General features: G+C 42.8%; 1 protein-coding gene across 6 annotated transcripts in view; it reads right to left on the bottom strand.

The window, feature by feature from the left end:
• The window catches only part of LOC121864180 (diacylglycerol kinase eta-like), a 68,788-nt gene that overhangs the window by 21,541 nt on the left and 28,765 nt on the right, over positions 1–18,482 (bottom strand). For 5 of the 6 annotated variants that reach the window (XM_042363180.1, XM_042363183.1, XM_042363181.1 and 2 more), the window contains 13 exons: positions 7,314–7,394; positions 5,657–5,764; positions 5,195–5,297; positions 4,267–4,403; positions 3,491–3,582; positions 3,077–3,207; positions 2,638–2,806; positions 2,449–2,551; positions 1,901–2,046; positions 1,473–1,646; positions 1,004–1,238; positions 684–785; positions 116–328 (listed from right to left, as the gene is read on the bottom strand). In XM_042363180.1, coding sequence (XP_042219114.1) covers positions 116–328; positions 684–785; positions 1,004–1,238; positions 1,473–1,646; positions 1,901–2,046; positions 2,449–2,551; positions 2,638–2,806; positions 3,077–3,207; positions 3,491–3,582; positions 4,267–4,403; positions 5,195–5,297; positions 5,657–5,764; positions 7,314–7,394 — 1,794 coding nt within the window. The remainder of the gene's footprint in view (positions 1–115; positions 329–683; positions 786–1,003; positions 1,239–1,472; positions 1,647–1,900; positions 2,047–2,448; positions 2,552–2,637; positions 2,807–3,076; positions 3,208–3,490; positions 3,583–4,266; positions 4,404–5,194; positions 5,298–5,656; positions 5,765–7,313; positions 7,395–18,482) is intronic. The other variant, XM_042363185.1, reaches the window with a different exon arrangement.

Genomic DNA, 18,482 nt, shown 5'->3' with positions numbered 1-18,482 from the left:
CGGTGACAATACCACCCGGGTTTCACACACCGTATACAGTACTTCTAAAAGTTACCGGTAAGTCTTAAATAAACATACATTGCACTGTACTTCTAGGTGGTGAGCATGACTGTACCTGTAGTCCTGAACATGACATTATTTGTTTCCTAACTTTCTCCTCTCCCATGTCCTCTGATGCCTCTAATGTTATGGTTGGTGGGGGAAGACGAGTAGCTGTTTGGGCATTTTGGTCGTCCACTGCTTTCTCTGTGTGTTCTATAATCTCTCTTACAGCTTTCTTCAGACTGTTAGCTCTGGACATCAAGGCATCCCTCTCTATGAAGCATTTCTGTAAGTAAAATTAAAACAGTTTGAGTAATTCTGTAGCAACTTTTTTCTTACATTAATTGCAAAGACTTGCATTACTCAACTGTTAACAGCTATTCCTACCTCAGTCTTTACAAGTACAAGCTGACCTACACATACAAAATATATGCAGAGTCACTCAAAAAACTATCTTCACTGGGGGGGGGGGGGTCGATGAATGTCAGAATAAACCCTGCGACTCCTGTTGTCTCGGTAAGGTTGGCATAATCGTTCGTCCAGTGTGTCTCATTGTCAAATGTAATTTTTTTAAGGTTAGTCTTTTGAGCAACTGTATCGTACATGTCACGTGCCTCTAGATTTATAGGGAAAAATCTTACCCGTTTCGTTCTTTTCCTGTGTTGGATATTAGAAGCATTTTTATTCTCTTTGCACAAGCTGCCCTTATCTACAGTATCAAGATCCTCGCTCGTTTCTGGACTCTGAAATGGGAATAAACACAATGAAACTATCTTAGGAGAATGATAATGATCTTTTTATACTAACCGCTCAGCCAAAACACCAAGCAAGCATAACAAAAACACTAATTCATGAGCTTATCTGCAGAGGTACGGTATTGGGCTCATTGTAAGCAAATCTGTTCTCTAAGTGAAGAGTTACATGTCCTTTATGTGTTAGATAGACAGATCATATACACTACCTCATCTACAACTGATGAACTTTCGGGTGTTGCAGAACTAGCAGAAGACACGGATGCTATGCTCTCCTCATGTAGTGCTCGCAGAAGTAGGTCCAGTTTATCATTCAACACGGCACATTTAGCTGACAGGGAGTCCTCTATCACCTGTGTGTCTGTACTCTCAGTTGTGTGTGATCCTTCCCCCCAGCTCCTGCCCACTTTCATTATTAATGACTTGATTGTCTCACACAACACTCTGCAAGAGACAAATTATTCAGTTTTATTATTTTCTATACTAAGAAAGGAATAAAACAGACACACTAACAAAATTTGTATAGAAATGGCTGGACAAGCACTAGGTAGACTTAAGAATACTACTACTAATAAAACATATCCACATGAAGCAGTCCTTGATCCTTGTCTCAGAGTAAAAAAAAAAAAAGAGATTTGATTATTCAAAATATACAGTAGTATACTGTAACCAACTTACTTTGCAGATGATATAACAACGGAATGTTGGTTTGACTGAAGCAGAGTCGCTAGATGAGCACCGACTGAATCTTCATAAGCAGCCACTTGAGAGAGCAGGGAATGCGAGGTAAACGACTCCAGTTTGTGTTCAGGACTCAGCGATACATGACTCACGTAACTCATTATGCTCCATCTGGAAGGAGATTTTGTAAGTGAGCACCTCCGAACGATGACTCAATCTAGCATTCATTTAAGTAAGTGTTCTAAATCAATGTGGAAATTAAAACAATGGATACTCCTGCTGGCAAGTCTGTAGTTCCTTCACAGGACCATTTGTGGGCAGAAAATGGTTTATCTATGACTTCATTAGCAAGTGTTTTGTTTACATGCTTCTGACCAGGTAATACTGTTGGATCATTTCTCATTATGGGCTCTCCCTAGACTCACCTATCGAGCATTTTAGTCGTCGCCCTCTCATACTTCTCCAATATGTGAGGAAGGTGAGTATCATCGTCACACGCAGAGCCCCAGCCAAGCACCCGAGCTAGATCATTACCCGTGCCCAGTGGCAGCACACCAATCTGGCACTGATTCTGTTAATGAAATAACCACACAGATAAATAAATACTTTATATAAACAAATACATAAATGACTAGTTGAGTAAAAAAATTTAGTCTAACAAATATGTTAAGAAATACAATGCATTTACCTACACGACCAATTATGCATTTATCAAAATTCGTGTTAACTTAATTTCTTATTTAAATTTGCTAATACATGAATAACTATGTATTTTTGCTTCCACAGTAAAGAATGAGAGAACTCCAGATGAATAGATTTCCTCAGAATGAATCAATTTATGCTTTACAATATCTTACAGTTCAAGTTAAATGGTTACTCCTCATTACCTCAAACACAACTTGTACCAACTATCAACAGCCACGGTTTAATGTTCACACTTTGAGGAAGTAACATCGGAGTGAAGGTAACTTACTGTCATGTGCAGTTGGTCAATCTCTGACAGGACCCATCCCACCGAACCATCCCCACTGCATATCAATATTCTGAATGGGTTGAAACACTTGAAGAGACGCAGCCTGGAATAAGAAGGATGATAAAACCCACAGAAAAAATTATATGGTCTATAATCGACTTAATCGAGAATAAAATTAACGGTACTCACCCTAGTACTGGTCCACCGTTCATCAAATCAAACACCTGTGCCGGGTTAAGGAGTTGCTTGAACCGCCGCAGGAACCTCACACCTTGATTGTCACCACTCTTGCTGTTGACGAACACTAAGAGTGGCGAGCAGCCCTGAGGTCTGGTCGCTTCCCATGACTCGTCCGTCCCTGTGACAACACTTACTATGTTACACCGAGATAGATAGATAGATAGGATACTGTACTGGAATACAACAACAACATCATACTGGGTAGTAATAATAATAACAACAATAATAATACAGTAGAGACATATTCAGTAAAATAAAAATAATGAAATGCCAAACAAAGATTAATGTACCTGGTAGTTTAAAAAAAAGTAAACACCTTCCAAGACCCAATGTTTTTTTTATTGTGTGTAAAGTAAAAATAAAATGCAAGTAATGGATTGTATTGTACCTATTGTGGTGAGTGCGGTTGGCGGGACGATGGAGACGCGGCAAGGACCCAGTGGACAGCGGGTGGGGTGAAGTGGTCGACATGCAGTGTGGACCATCGCTCGACACCATAAACATCGCCAGTCCTGCAGCCTGTAGGGAGTATGAGATGTGGGGAGTGGGGGTATGAGAGGGCATTAATGTGCTAACACTTTCCTAACTCGCAGCACATAAGTCATTAACAAATATTTCCTAACTCATCTCAATCAATTACAACCCCCCCCCCCCACCATGACTATCAACTTCTGATTGTAACAGCATCACTAAAAATAACATAGAGACAGAGGGAGAAGGGAGAGACATAAAGAAAGGAAGGAAGGAGAGAGAGAGAGGAGCTCTCTCACCACAATACAATACATCACTTGTCCTCACTCACCTGAGAACAGAACCACAAGTCTTTTCACATACAGCACACTTGGCAGACACAGGTAAGTTCCCTTCCACCCACTGATGAGGCATTGCCAGGATCTGCGTAAAATAAAAATAAATAAACAAATAAATAAATAAATAAATAAAAAGTATATTTCTATTTCATTAATCATTTCACCACTTATCAGCTTACGTGTACACCCTAAGCTTCTTGCATAAGTCAGTTACTGTACCCCAAATTAAGCCAATACAAGGTCTAAGAAGTATATTAACTAACTATGTGATGGTAGTATCATTCACAAGTACACATGGAACAGGGGGTGTATAACCTCCCTATTAAAAGGCCAAAGTATAATTCTAATAAGCATCTAATATGAATTCCATTAAAAAAGTACTGTAATAGTGAAGGTAAAAAAGATATAGAGTACTGTACATAAATGATAAAATAATAAAACAATAAAATAATAATAATGTGCTGCAGGGTAAAAGTATTATCCCTGATGCAGCTGTACGCCACTATGTGTCCGAGATGAACAAAACACTCCTGGCCACCAACAGTGTATAGTATAGATTTACACTTGCTGGCGGGTAAAACATTAGTGTACAGTATACTTTACATAACCTCACTTCATACCTGTGAGGGATTTCCTAAACGTGCATACAGTTTTGCTTTCTACATAATAAACGCCCCTAGTTCTGTCTATTTCACTTTATATACAGAAAGTTTATAAACAGAGGAATAGGTTTACTGTAGTGATACAAGCAACAGCCTTCAAAACTCACCCCTTCTTCATCTTCAATGATGTCCTTCCCAACCGAGGCTAAGGTGGTCCACTTACAGTTATTGAGCGCCTTGGCTGCACATCGCTTATGGGCCTTCAACTTACAGACCTCACAGCTTAATCCATGAGATGTTACTCCTGTTACCAGAAAAATAATCTTGGTTAGGGTTTACTCTTCAAAGACAGCACTGAAAATGATCCTCTGTATCTACTTTAAATAATAACAAATATAAGAAAGTTTATAATGTACAAATACTAAAATTAAATCATGTTGTGAAAAAGAATCATCACCTCAAAGGGAATACATCAAAAACACATCCAAAAAATCTCTTCCCAAACTGAAGGAACATTAAAATCTGGAACCGTTCTTAACCTCGACAGCCAGAACAGATCATTTCAAAAGTAACTAAAACAAATATATTCTTTAACTAATCAAAACAAGTCCTCTATCCTATCAGCATCTACACCTCATAATAAATACTGTACTAATATAACAATGCCTAAAGAGTTTAAGATATATCTGGCCTGGGTTATATACTATCTACAAAATAGAAACTCATCGACCTATATCATTATCCTCCCATTAGTGTTGTTATTTTGGTATATAAAAAGTACGGATTTTATTATAGGAAATTGAACCTAGTTAAGGGAAAAATAGAGGTATAATAGGTGAATGGAGACACAGACAGACAGATAAAGGACCCATGGTTAATCATTACAACAAGTCAGACAGTTCAATAAAGAAAATCATGACTTGAAGCTTTTCCCTTTAATGTTCTATTCACAAGAAAATCCAGATATAAACCTCCTCTTTTAACACTATATAACTTTTACCAAACAAACTACGTCCTTTATATCTTTAGCCAATAATAGGTCAAGACTTTATCTCCTTCAAAGCAAAATCCTGTAACAGTCTGACACACACACACCTGAGAGGGCCTCCCGGCAAACGTTACAGTAGGTGGGTCGCGCATGGGAGGTGGCATACCAGTTGTGTTGCCCTGATAATAGAGAGTGGACTTGGTCTGCTCCCTGTGAGGTGAAAAAGCACAAAAACAGAAATAATTATACAGCTTTTGCTAATGATCATATCGTAATAGACTTAGAAGGGTTTTAGTCTATAATTATAACTCTATTTGTAGCACAGTATAGTTAAAACCTTATATAACTGTTAATTACACTGTTCTGTGCTACATGTGGCTGTGTTGTTATTACTCACTGTGGCTACTGCACTGTGAACATTGAGGCAACATTGTAGTGAGTATGTGTATAATGTTCTATAACTGTGCTACCAAATGTCTATAACAATGCTGAAAGGCGAGTAAAAATCTCTCTAGACATAAAGATCAGAGACACTGTAGTCAAGAGTGAAGCGACATAGAGTACTGTACCTCATAGTAATGTGTGGTGGTGTTGGCCGACTTCAGAGCTGTAATCCACTCCTCCATCTCGCGGCGAGTCTCAGCAGCCAGTACCAGACTTCGGAAAGGGGTAATGCACTGCAGGAAACAATTGGACTTTTGTGTAATTTCATTCAACATGATATTGTAAAAGGAAAACTATCAAATAAATAAATATAATCAACACGTAAGAATGAAACTACTGTATGTATACTCCCCAGCCTGAGGACTAAGCTATATAATAAGAGGAAATATTAAAATGATGGTGGTTCTCTGAGGGTTAACTTGATGTTGATAAATCCTGCTTTTGATGCTAACCTTACCGAGAAAACATAATATAACTGAGATTATAATCCTCCACACAACACAACTCAGGGTCATCCTCCACACAACACCAGTAGGCAACATCATCAGTTAGAGAAGACAAACACAAGGAAGTTAATTCACCAAGGCCTTATGAGGGAGGGATGGTAGAAGGCTTGTATTGGGTGTGAGGGGGGGGGGAGGGGGAGGGTTGGAAAGAGGCACCTTATTACCTGTTGGCCTCCAGGTAGTGCCTCACCTCTGACTTTATACGCAGGGCCAGCTACAGCATTACGCAACACCGCCCGGATCTCTTATTACCTGTCACCCGAGAACTATTCCCTAATTGTGAAAGAGGTGAGGGCGGGAGGGGGGGTGTGAGGGATGATGTGGGTGATGGAGGGTGATGGAGGGGGGTGAGGTGGAGTGCCAATCATCCACCACCCACAGAAAACGTCAAGCACAACACCAGTCATCAGATAAATAAACACAAGACAAAAGACGATCAACCACACTGTTTCCAATCGTCTATAATGACAAAATGGGAAGGAATCAAACACCAAGAAGAAGGATTTAGTGGACCGATGTGCTGTCAGTTTGTCACGGTGGACGGTCAGTCGGTGAAGGTATAAACAAAGAGTATAGCAGTGTGTTGACGAGGAGAGAAGCTGAGAGCACGACACGAGATACTGTGCACACACATCCACCACTCCACCATCCACTATCTTGCTAATAGACCTCACCCCTCTCCCTCCTACCACCCACCCGCTCCCCCTTCCTCCCCCTACCCTCCACTACCCCTCTCTTCTTCCCTCCACACCCTTCACTACCCCTCTTCCCCACCCTCCTCTACCCCCCTTCCTCCTCCCTCTCCCTATCCTCCACTAACCCCCTTCCTCCTCCTCTACCCCTCCCCCTTCCTGCCCCTCTAACCCCTTCCTCCTCTCACCCCTTCCTGCCCCCCTCTAACCCCTTCCTCTCCCTCTCACCCCCTTCCTGCCCCTCTAAACCTCTCTCCCTCCCCCACCCCCTTCCTGCCCTCTACCCTCCCCCAGGCCACAGCATGGTAAGCATATCTGGGTCATGTCACAATACACAGGAGGTAGCCACTGTTTATCATGAGGGTCTGCTGGTGGTTACAAGAGAGGGAGGGGGGAGAGAGACGGGGGAGAGGGAGGGGGTTCTCTTCATACACATATTCATAGATTCACTATACCATACTCACTCACTCACTCACTCAATCCCACTTTCCCACTCACTCCCTCCCACACTCACTCACTCCCTCCCACACTCACTCACACCCACATTAACTCATCCACGCTCACTCCCACTCTCCCCCACTCACCTGGAAACTGTGGTTAATGTTCTTTGTGCTACACTCGGCCACGCTTAAATCGGTCAGGTGAATCTCGTCAAATATCACGCTCTGTAACACCAAGACACAGAGATCAAATGTAATTTATATGTAAGTTCCTCTCAGTGTAAACAACAACATAATATTTATAACAACAGCAGCAATAATAATAATAATAATAATAATAATAATAATAATAATAATAATAATAATAATAATAATAATAATGACAACAACAACAGTAACAATAATAACAGCAACAACAATAATATTAACAGCAATAACAACAAAATGAATAAAACTAAAGACCCTAGAATCAATAAATAACTCATAAATCACCCCGCCTTCAGAATTGAGACGCCTTGGACTTGTAACAATTGACGAGAGAGAGAGAGAGAGAGAGAGAGAGAGACACACACAACTTCTCAGGTTTTTTACAACAAATTCTTTCCTCATGAACGCGGGAACAGCGAGGGAGGGGTCAGAGCCTAAAAACTTATTCATTCTAAGATAAAATAAATAATTAAAAATTAAAATACCTCTCCCAAAAATAAATAAATAAATTCTAAATGCCTTCATTCGACATCTATGCGGGTTTGTTATTGTTATGTTGCCTCAGGTAAGATAATTAAATACCAGAGTTCAATTCAATTTCAATTTCAATTGTTTATTCCTTGATAGAGGAAGCGGGATCCTAGTGCTGTCACTAGGTACCCCTGTACAATGACACCAGAAGCATCTGGCAAGTGTGACAAGTATATACAGTATAAATATTATAAAGGGGCTTACTAAAGCCTAAGGAAGGAAGGATATTCCTTTAACACACAAGTTTCGACGACCTTATACAATTTTAATTGACGTTAAGACCGAGTTAATACTTGACGGGGAACTAAACTCACTTACGACGCGGTATTAAATCACCTGGAAATCACCTGGAGGGGAGGAAAGGAGGAGCCTAACTTCACCTGGGGGAGGATAGGAGCCTAACTTCACCTGGGGGAGGAAAGGAGGAGTCTAACTTCACGTGGGGGAGGAAAGGAGGAGCCTAACTTCACCTGGAGGAGGGAGGACACACACACACTCACCTGTCGAGGATTCAATCAATGGGCGAGAATTGTATTTGGCGGGGAGTTAGGCGCCACGCTCTCTTAACTGTATTAAGGGAACACAAGGACACACCACCGCCGCCACCACTGAACCATCGTCACTACTGAGGTGTGATCACGAAGGAACAACAATAAACAACAACAACAACAACTATCAATAACTTTGGTACAACTCCTGCTATTAATATTATAATTCTTACTACTACAACAACAATAACACTAAATGATAATAATAATAATAGTGTGGAGAGAGTTCATTACCCTACCACCATTCCCTACCACCAGCACCTCCTACCACCAGCACCTCCTACCACCAGCACCTCCTACCACCACCACCTCCTACCACCACCACTTCCTACTAACCGAGTCTCCACTCTTGGTTTAAACTGGAACCAAGGAGAGAGAGAGAGAGAGAGAGAGAGAACTAACACAAACACACAATTAGTTACGGTGAGACGAAGGGAAAGGGAAAGCCTCACACACAAGGAGTTAAGATGAGGGGAAGGGGTGAGGGCACACAAATAAGAGGAAAGGAAGGGAGAGGGAGGGGAGGGGGTGAGAGAAGGGGGAAGGAACACACTAGGAGCACCACTCAAATATTACAATTACAGGTGATCCAAAATGAAGCCCTAAGATTCGTCACAGGCGAAAGATACCCCTTCACCAGAACCACAGCCGAGATACATAGACCTGAGAATGAAACCCATCAACCAGCAGCTGCACACCCTGGCCAGCAGAATCTGGCAAAAGATAGAACGATCAGAGCAAGAACTCCTTCAAAGACTCCCACCAGATAACGACAACAACCATACATGGTTCCCAAAAAGTTACCAAATCTCAAAAGGTCCATTACCACCCCCGATCTACACGGCCAGGCAATAGACAACCTCCCTAGACCAGCATCCGCCAGTAGGGTCGGCGGAATATGAAATAAGGCCCTCAAAACACCCATGTATGGGACAGGGTAGGATGTCTAGTGCCTGTACCGACAGACAATAACTAACCCATGACACAACCCTAACACACTATTAGCTTAGCTAGGCGGTCAGCCCGCCCTCTCTTACCTCCTCCTAAATTTCTTCAATTTCCGAACTATAACTTCCTTCCCCCACCTCTAATCTTCTTTCACCTTCCTCTCTCTCTCTCTCTCAAAAAAAAAAAAAAAAAAAAAAAAAAGTTAAAATGAGGAAGAGGTGAGGACTGAAATGGGAGACCCTATAAATAAAGGAATGAGAGGAAGGAAGGAAGGAAGAAATGAAAGGAAAGAAAGGGAGAGGAAGGAAGAGGAAGAAAGAAAAATAAATAGATTACGGTTCAGCTCTGATACAGTAGGCGGCAGGAGAGTAAAAATAATACAATATCTATCGCCATGCTACTGCAAGTATATAGGACAAGTAATACTAAATCAATAGTGATGGTGGCTGGGGTGTGGGAAGGAGGGAGGGAGGGAGGCTGGGAGGGAGAGAGCTAGGAGGAGAGGAGCTAGGAGGGAGAGAGGCTGGAGAGAGAGGGCTGGGGAGGGGAGGGGGCTAGGGAGGGGGGAGGGAGGCTAGGAGGGAGGGGAGGCTAGGGAGGAGGCTACAGGAGAGAGGGAGGGAGGAGGGAGGCTGGGGAGGAGGCTAGGGAGAGGGGGAGGGAAAAGGAGGCTGGGAGGAGGGAGGCTGGGGAGGGAGGCTGGGGGAGGGAGCTGGGAGGGAGGGAGGAGGGGAGGGAGGCTGGAGGGAAGGGGGAGGGAAGGGAGGCTGCTGGGAGGGAGGGAGGCTGGGAGGGAGGAGGCTAGGAGGAGGGAGGCTGGGAGGGAGGGAGGCTAGGAGAGAGAGGTAGGAGGCTAGGAGAGGGAGGGAGGAGGAGGCTGGGAGAGAGGGAGGAGGCTGGGAGGGAGGGAGGGAGGAGGGAGGGAGGGAGGAGGAGGGTGGGAGGGAGGGAGGCGGCTGGGAGAGGAGGGAGGGAGGGCTGGGAGGGAGGCTAGGAGAGGGACAGAGGGAGGGAGGGACGCTAGGAGAGAGGGAGGGAGGGAGGGAGGCTAGGAGGGAGGGAGGGAGGCTTGGAGGGAGGCTTGGAGGGACTGTATCGAGCGGTAGGGGGTCTGGAGAAAGCGGGCCAGGGCGTAAAAGGTGAGGTTGAGTTGGGCGAAGTCACATCAAGTTGGATCACATTAGGTCAAGTTGGGTCACAATAGGTCAAGTGGGGTCACAATAGGTCAAGTGGGGGTCACAATAGGTCAAGGTGGGTTAGGTTAGATCAAGTTGAAATGGGTTAGGTCAAGCTGAGTTAGGTTAAGTTAGATTAGGTCAGGCTAGGCTAAGCTAGGTTAGGTTGGGTCATGTTAGGTTAGGTTAGGCTTTCAGACGAGACGGACAGTGAGACATTGTGGTTTTCTCTCCCCTCCTTCACCCCCTCCCTCACCTGGCACCATGGTAGAAGAACCTGTAGGGTAGTGAGAGGGCCACCTGATTGAAATTTGACCTGTCCACTAACCATGGCCACCCACGAATGGCCAAACATACATTAAACACACGTCGAATGTTTCATAACCTAGTAAATATATATCTAGTAATATAATCGTCATCAATTAATAAAAACAAGAAATATTATAATACCTGAAGAAGAATTTGACGAGGTTATCAGAAAAAATATTAGCCCTACTTTATATATGAATTTAAATACATTACGGCACTAAGTCAAATCAATTAAAATCATCACCAAATTAACGAAATATTATTAGAAAAATATAAATCCTACAAAAAAATAAATAAAATAAATAAAAGGTTCAAATCAATGGACGATGGTTTAACACAATGTGTCCCTGGTACCCCGCCGCAGGTTTCAGCCACCGCTGGTCTATACCCTACTCTGTTCTGTGGTTCCCGGAATCATTAGAGGGGGAAAGGGGGAAGTCCTAACCAGCGTAACGGCCCTGGAAAGTTTTAATGGGCGCGGGGGGAGGGGAGGAAGCCACCATAACGCCCATCAACTTAACTTTACTTTACTTTACATTACTTTACTCACACACACACACACACACATTTAAAATCAGACCAAAAAAATCGTTATATAACGTTAGGGCCTCACTATAGGGCAGGAAGTAAATCTCAGCCTCACAATAAAGAACTCAATGGAAATCTCACTATAAATTTATAACCCAAACTCTACATACTTTCCCGCCAAAAAATAAAAAAATACCATAACTCATTCCTCTAAGGTAATATTTTAAAACTTTTCTTAGACGCAAATTAATTAAAAATACTTCCGTAATATTGTGGTGTTTCTGAACAGCATCTGTAGTTCTAATTTTATATTCCGGGTCCTTGAATTAAAGTTTAAATTAACCCGCCAAGCCGCCATGTTGAATAATACATGGCGCCCTCAGTCGGTGAACTCTGGAAACACAATTAACTTTCATTTGTTTTAAGGATCTCGGCTCTAATTAATTATTTGCCTCGTGAATAATTTATACCCAAGTCCTTATTACATACTTCTAATACAACCGATATAATGAATTTTAGTCTGTACATAAACAAATAAATAAATCTAAAATAAAAGAACATAAGAAAATAAGGAGTCTGCAATAGGCCGGTTGGCCTGTGCATGGCAGCTCCTGTCGAGAGTTACTACCACTCTCTATCATCCATGAATCTATCTAGCCTCCTTTTGAAATTTTCCAGAGTTCCAGCACTTTCTACAAAGTTGCTAAGCTTGTTCCACTCGTCCACCACCCTATTTGTGAACCAGTTTCTTCCTATCTCCCTCCTAAACCTAAACTTATCCAACTTGAATCCGTTGCTCCGAGTCCTATCCTGCTCGGATATTATAAGAACTTTATCTATATCCCCTTTATTGATTCCTTTCACCCACTTAAATACTTCTATCATATCTCCCCGCACTCTTCGTCTTTCTAGGGAATGCAAGTTAAGTTTCTTTAACCTATCCTGATATGGAAGGTTTCTAATCCCGGAATCATTTTTGTCATTCTTCGCTGCACCGACTCTAGTGAATTGATATCCATTCTATAATAGGGCACCAGAACTGAACCGCATAATCGAGGTGCGGCCTGACTAGCGCAAGATATAGTTGCAATAAGACCTCTGCACTCTTGTTACTTACACTTCTAGATATAAAACCCAATACTCTGTTTGCCTTATTTCGAACATTAATGCACTGTTTTCCAGGCCGTAGGTCCGGGCTTACAAGTACCCCTAAGTCTCTTTCACAAGTCGACTTCTCTAGGTTGATGTTGTTAAGGCTGTATACATTATAAGTATTTGTTCTTCCGATATTAAGTACGCTGCACTTGCTGGTGTTGAATTTCATTTGCAATTCCCGCCATTCTGATCAACGCATTTAACTATAAACAAACAAATTAAAACATAAGTGAAAAACTAATAAATAAATAAATACAACTGAAACATAACAATAGACGAAACAAAATGAAAAATTTAATACATTAATTCAAAGTTGGACTGAAGCGTTCGGGTTACTTTACCATAAGGACGCAGATAAACTATTAAAAAAAATATTCAGGTTTGTGATAGATTTGCCAAAAGAGCGAGGGTGGGTGGGTGGATGGGCGGTTGTGGGCGGCAGAGGACGAGGTGCCTCCAATGTTTGTGTGTTCTAGATGTGAGTTGCTTATACTCACCATCCCCCCCCCTCTCTTTCACCCCACCCTTTTCCCTTCACCTCCCTATATCTTACTTCTCTCTCCCCCTTCCTTATCCTCCCTCACCTTCATTCTACACCATGGAACACCACAGCAACACAACCTGACTACAGTTATCATGCACCCAGCACAACCATCACCACAAGCCTCCCCCCACCCCCACTATATAGAATGATGGACAATAGAGAGGCGTTGTGTGAAGTTTATTGATTCGTATTGAGATATAAACACAAGATGGCCTGGCCAGTGTGCGTGGGGGGGGGGGTATAAATGCATGTGTGTACGTGAGTTTAATATTTTATGTATGTGTGTGTGTGTGTACTTGAATAGGCCGCGTGCGTGTGATGGCATGGCTGTCCTCATACACGTGTGCGTGCCAGAGTTCAAGTTTTGCGAGTTTCTGCAGAGCCACTCACAGAATTTTCCACTCAGCAGTTTATTCTTCCGGACAAAAGGAGTTTCCTGCCCTGATCTTCTCATGGTGAAATATTTAACAACGTCAGCAACCTGGAGTGATGTATGTACAGTGTACACGCCTCACGACACACACACACATATATGGCCCACTCATGCACGCACACAATACACATGCAACATCTCTCTCTCTCTCTCTCTCTCTCTCTCTCTCTCTCTCTCTCTCTCTCTCTCTCTCTCTCTCTCTTAAAGGTATTTAGTTACACATTACCTTCTCATTTACCTCATTATCACCGAGACTCACTATACCACCATCCTGGAACACCGGTAAGTGACTGCGGGGTAAACGGGCTGCAGTCCTGGTTGGCTCCGGTGGTAATTGGCTCCGGTCTAATGGCCCTTAACTACACGCTAACGTCTTTCTCTTGTTTGTTATTGTCGGTGATTATATTAACTGTCGTGGTTGTTTTATATGGCCGAGGTAGTGGGGGTGTGTGTGTGGGGGTGTGTGTGGGTGTGTGGGTGTGGGTGTGTGTCGTCATCAAGGCCAAGTGTGGACGGCGCCAGCTTATCCATTACGAAGGACAGACAGACAGACACACCTCTCCCTCATACCTTTGTCATCTTCAAAAAAAAAAAGATTCCAAAACCTTTAAAAATGTCTTAGGTTTAATATGAAGGTAAATGATCGTAGGTGTAAATTTTGAGACTGGCTGGAACACAGTGTAGGAAACGGCGGCATTTTCTTTTAGTATTTGAAGATGTTTATAAAATATTTCCCTAAAAGAATGATTGGGGGTTAGAGAGTGAAGTTGACGGTGACAATAGGATTACTGGGTTTAGTTTAGGGTGTCTGGGTGTCTGTCTGTGTGTGTCTGTCCGTGTCTGTCTGTGTCTGTCCGTGTCTGTCTGCTACACCACACTACACTTGACAGTAACCAAACACTGGCAACCCTTGGAGACAGTAATTAGTTCTGAGAATTAAAAAAAAAATCCTTTCCAATTTTAGTTTAACAAATCAGACGAGTCGAGAAAAAAAATACAAAAATAAAATAAAACACCATAAAAACAACGTAAAGGACAAACAAACAAACAAACAAACACAGGTAAACCAAAACTAATCAACAATCTTTTCATAGCATTTAATTACCTTCCAACAGAACACCATTGTGAGGTGACTGACGCACAGGTATTGAGGGAAGAACAGAAAATACGCGAATCCTGCACCGTTTTGGGTTATTACCGTTGTGTGTGTGTGTACAGTGGAACCTCTATTTAACGGACTATATGGAGAGAAGAGTCCGTTATATAGAGGGTTCGTTAGATGTGGAAACTTTATTTAACGGACTATATGACGAGGAGAGTCCGTTATATAGAGGGTCCATTAAATACGAAACCTCCCATCTAACGAACAATATAGATGAAAAGTCCGTTATATAGAGAGTCCGTTAGATGCGAAACCTTCCATCTCACTAACAATACAGATGAAAAGTCCGTTATATCGAGGGTCCGTTAGAGGAGAGGGTGGGAGTTATTGGAGGAAAATGATAATGTGATATATTACTTAGTCTTAGCGAGGCGGGGGAAGAAAGATGACAAGAATGGCTTATTTATTACTGTGTGTGTGTGTGTGTACAGTGGGTCAAGTCGTGGGTCAGTGTATGGGTTAGGGCGTGGGTCGGGGTGTGGGTCGGGGTGTGGGTCATTGGGTCGGGGCGTGGGTCAGGGCGTGGGTCAGGGCGTGGGTCAGGGTATAGGTTGGGCGTGGGTCAGGGTATGGATTGGGGTGTGGGTCGGGGCGTGGGTCGGGGTGTGGGTCAAGGCATGGGTCATTGGGTCGGGGCGCGAGTCGGGGCGTGGGTCGGGGTGTGGGTCAAGGTGTGGGTCAAGGTATGGGTCAAGGTATGGGTCAAGGCATGGGTCATTGGGTCAGGGTGTGGGTCAGGGTGTGGGGGTCAGGGCGTGGGTTCAGAGCGTGCATCAGGGTAGGCAGCAACCCACAGATATACGTATTGGTGGTGTTTCCTGTCAGCCGTTCAACATTTGTCTTCGTTAAACCCAAATGCAATCAGTGATGCTTCCAAGAACACCCGGTAGAGGGCGTGAGTGTACCTATTAATATCTCTCTCCCTATCTGTTTGTCCATCTGTCTATATGTGTCTCTATGTATCTGTCTTTGTCTCTCACTGTCTCTCTCACCGCCACACCTTTTGTCAATTTAGGAGGCCCACACCCCCAGCTTGTGCCAGCCAGCCAGTCAGCTCTTTAAAGCTGACAGGTTCCCTCACTTAACCTCAAAACAGTATAACACACAGCTGATTCCTACCCCACCCCTCCCCCCCTCTCCTCTTTAACCCTTACTAATCTAACCAAACAAATAAACAAATAAATAGAGCATCTAAAAAAAATAAAATAAATAAAAAATAAAAAATCTTAAAATAGGTTCGTAGTTCTATGACCTCCCTCCTCTTCCTCTTCCCTTCCTACTATACTATACCCTCTCCTCCTCCTCCTCTCTCCTCGTACACCTCAGTCATCTCCTGTTACTGAGTCTCAAAGAATGAACTCTAATTCTACCACCAGTATACTCAATGACTGTCTGTGTTCCGAACCTACGCTACTCTACAATTAGCTTTTAACCTAACCTAACCTAACCTAACCAAGTCGAACCTAGTTTAACTTAACCTAGACTGACCTACACGACCAATTAGGATACAGACATCCATACGAGACATGGAAGTTAAACCATTCTACCTGAGCTTTACCTACTTACACACACACACACACACACACACACACACACACACACACACACACACACGTACCTATAGTGGCCTTTGGTATTTTCAGCCGTCCCTTATAAGAATAGAGTTCAATAAGGACTAAGGGGTTGATAAAGCCAAAGATGAATAGAAGTGGTGGGCTGAGGTGGGCAGGGTGAGGTGGATCTGGTGGGCTGAGGTGCCAAGTGGATGCAACAATAGAACTACAAGCTGAAGACCGCGATGGGAACCCCCCTCCACCCTACCCTCTTCCCTCTCTCCATACTTTACCTCAACACAATACCAAGACCCACATAACAGCCGTACACAACACACCAGCCCACCACCACCTTTTTTTACCCCCTCAGGTGATGTATGATGGGCGACGGACGGATGGAGACGACATTCACAACAAAACCAGACCCGTATACCTAACAACCAACCCAGGTGAATAATTAAAAGTACTATAGATAGCAGCCTCCGCCCCCGTCTATCTCCCTCCCTAGTACCCCCTTTCTTTCACCTTCCTCCATACATAAGAACATAAGAATGGAGGAAACTGCAGCGGGCCTATTGACCCATACTGGGCAGTCCCGTTTATACCCAACCCCTATTGCTCATATAAGCACCCAACCTATGTTTAAAGCTATCCATCGTATTCGAGTTAATGATGATATTTGGTAACTTGTTCCATTCATCCACTACTCTGTTACCAAACCAGTATTTACCTATTTCGCGCCTAAATCTAAATTTGTCTAATTTAAAGCCATTGTTACGAGTTCGCTCCTGGCTGGATAGTTTGAGTACCTTTGTAATGTCCCCTTTGCTCAGCCCTGACTTCCATTTATACACCTGTATCATATCGCCTCTCACTCTACGTCTCTCGGGGGAGTGCAAATTAAGATGCTTTAACCTGTCTCTGTACTCAAGGTTCCTAATGCCCGGGATTAGCCTTGTCATTCTCCTCTGAATTCTTTCTAGGGATTCTATATCCATTCTGTAATAAGGTGACAGGAATTGAAATGCGTAATCCAAGTGAGGTCTCAAGCGCAAGATGTAGTTTTATGATGACCTCCTCTCTCACCTTCCTCCCTGCACAAGGAATATTAAATCTATATTAACGGTGGTGCGTCTGTAGGAAGACTCTTAAGGAGTCTTCTGGGAAGGACTTGAGCCTGCAGGAGTCTAGGAGCCTTTACACTCGTACCAACAATGTCCTGTCCCTCTTCTCAGTTCATACACACACACAAACACTCTCGCTCGCTCTGACTGACTGACTCTCTCACACACATACTCTGACTTTCAACGACTCTCTCTCCCTCTCTCTCTCTCTCTCTCACACACACTAACCCATCCAGGAAAATTATTGACCCACCATATTAACGTCACTTGACCTCACCTACCTGCTTTCCCTCATAACCGGTCTTCCCCTTCCTGATAATAAGCTAGTATTAATATATACCTAACTCTCCCTACAGTCAGTGCTAACCTAACCTCACCTACCCTACCCTAACTTCACCTCACCTACCCTACCCTAACTTCACCTCACCTACCCTAACCTCACCTAACCAAACCTCACCTTCCAATAAATACGTTTTAAACTTTCAATATCGCCAACAGGAAAATTTAGTCGTGGGCCAGAAAGACAAACATTCATATAAAATAACAAATAACAATGGACACGTTAATCCCTCAGTCGAAAAAGTTTACGGACTATAAAACGAAATAATAATAATGATAAAAATAATAAAAATAACAATAAAATAAAAAAAAAACTAACCAATGTGAAACAAAAGAGCAACGCCACAACCACAATAAAACACCGTAATGAAATAGAATCCAAAATAAATCCAGCGAAAAACACGAAAACAAAATAAAATTACAAAACTCACATAATACAACAATGGAATCGATGATACAAGTGAAATACATAAAAGATACAGTAAATCCAAAAGTCTTCCAATGAAATGGGTTCAAAATATGTAACAATGGGATTATGTAGTTACGTGTGTGTGTGTGTGTGTCAAGACCCACCTAATCAGTTAATGCCCTGAAGGAAAAGCAACAAAAGAACTATTTCTATCGACAGATTAAAGACAGACTCTCTCTCTAAGTCCTTTTGTTGTCATCGTGCAAAGGTTAGGTTGTCTCATAATCAGGTACAATTACGCTGGTGTGTCTAATCTTAAAAACACACACACACACACACACACACACA

This window comes from Homarus americanus, unplaced genomic scaffold, assembly GCF_018991925.1.
Source record: "Homarus americanus isolate GMGI-L3 unplaced genomic scaffold, GMGI_Hamer_2.0 scaffold26351, whole genome shotgun sequence".
Lineage (NCBI taxonomy): Eukaryota > Metazoa > Arthropoda > Malacostraca > Decapoda > Nephropidae > Homarus > Homarus americanus.
This window is presented reverse-complemented; position numbering and strand designations above follow the sequence as displayed.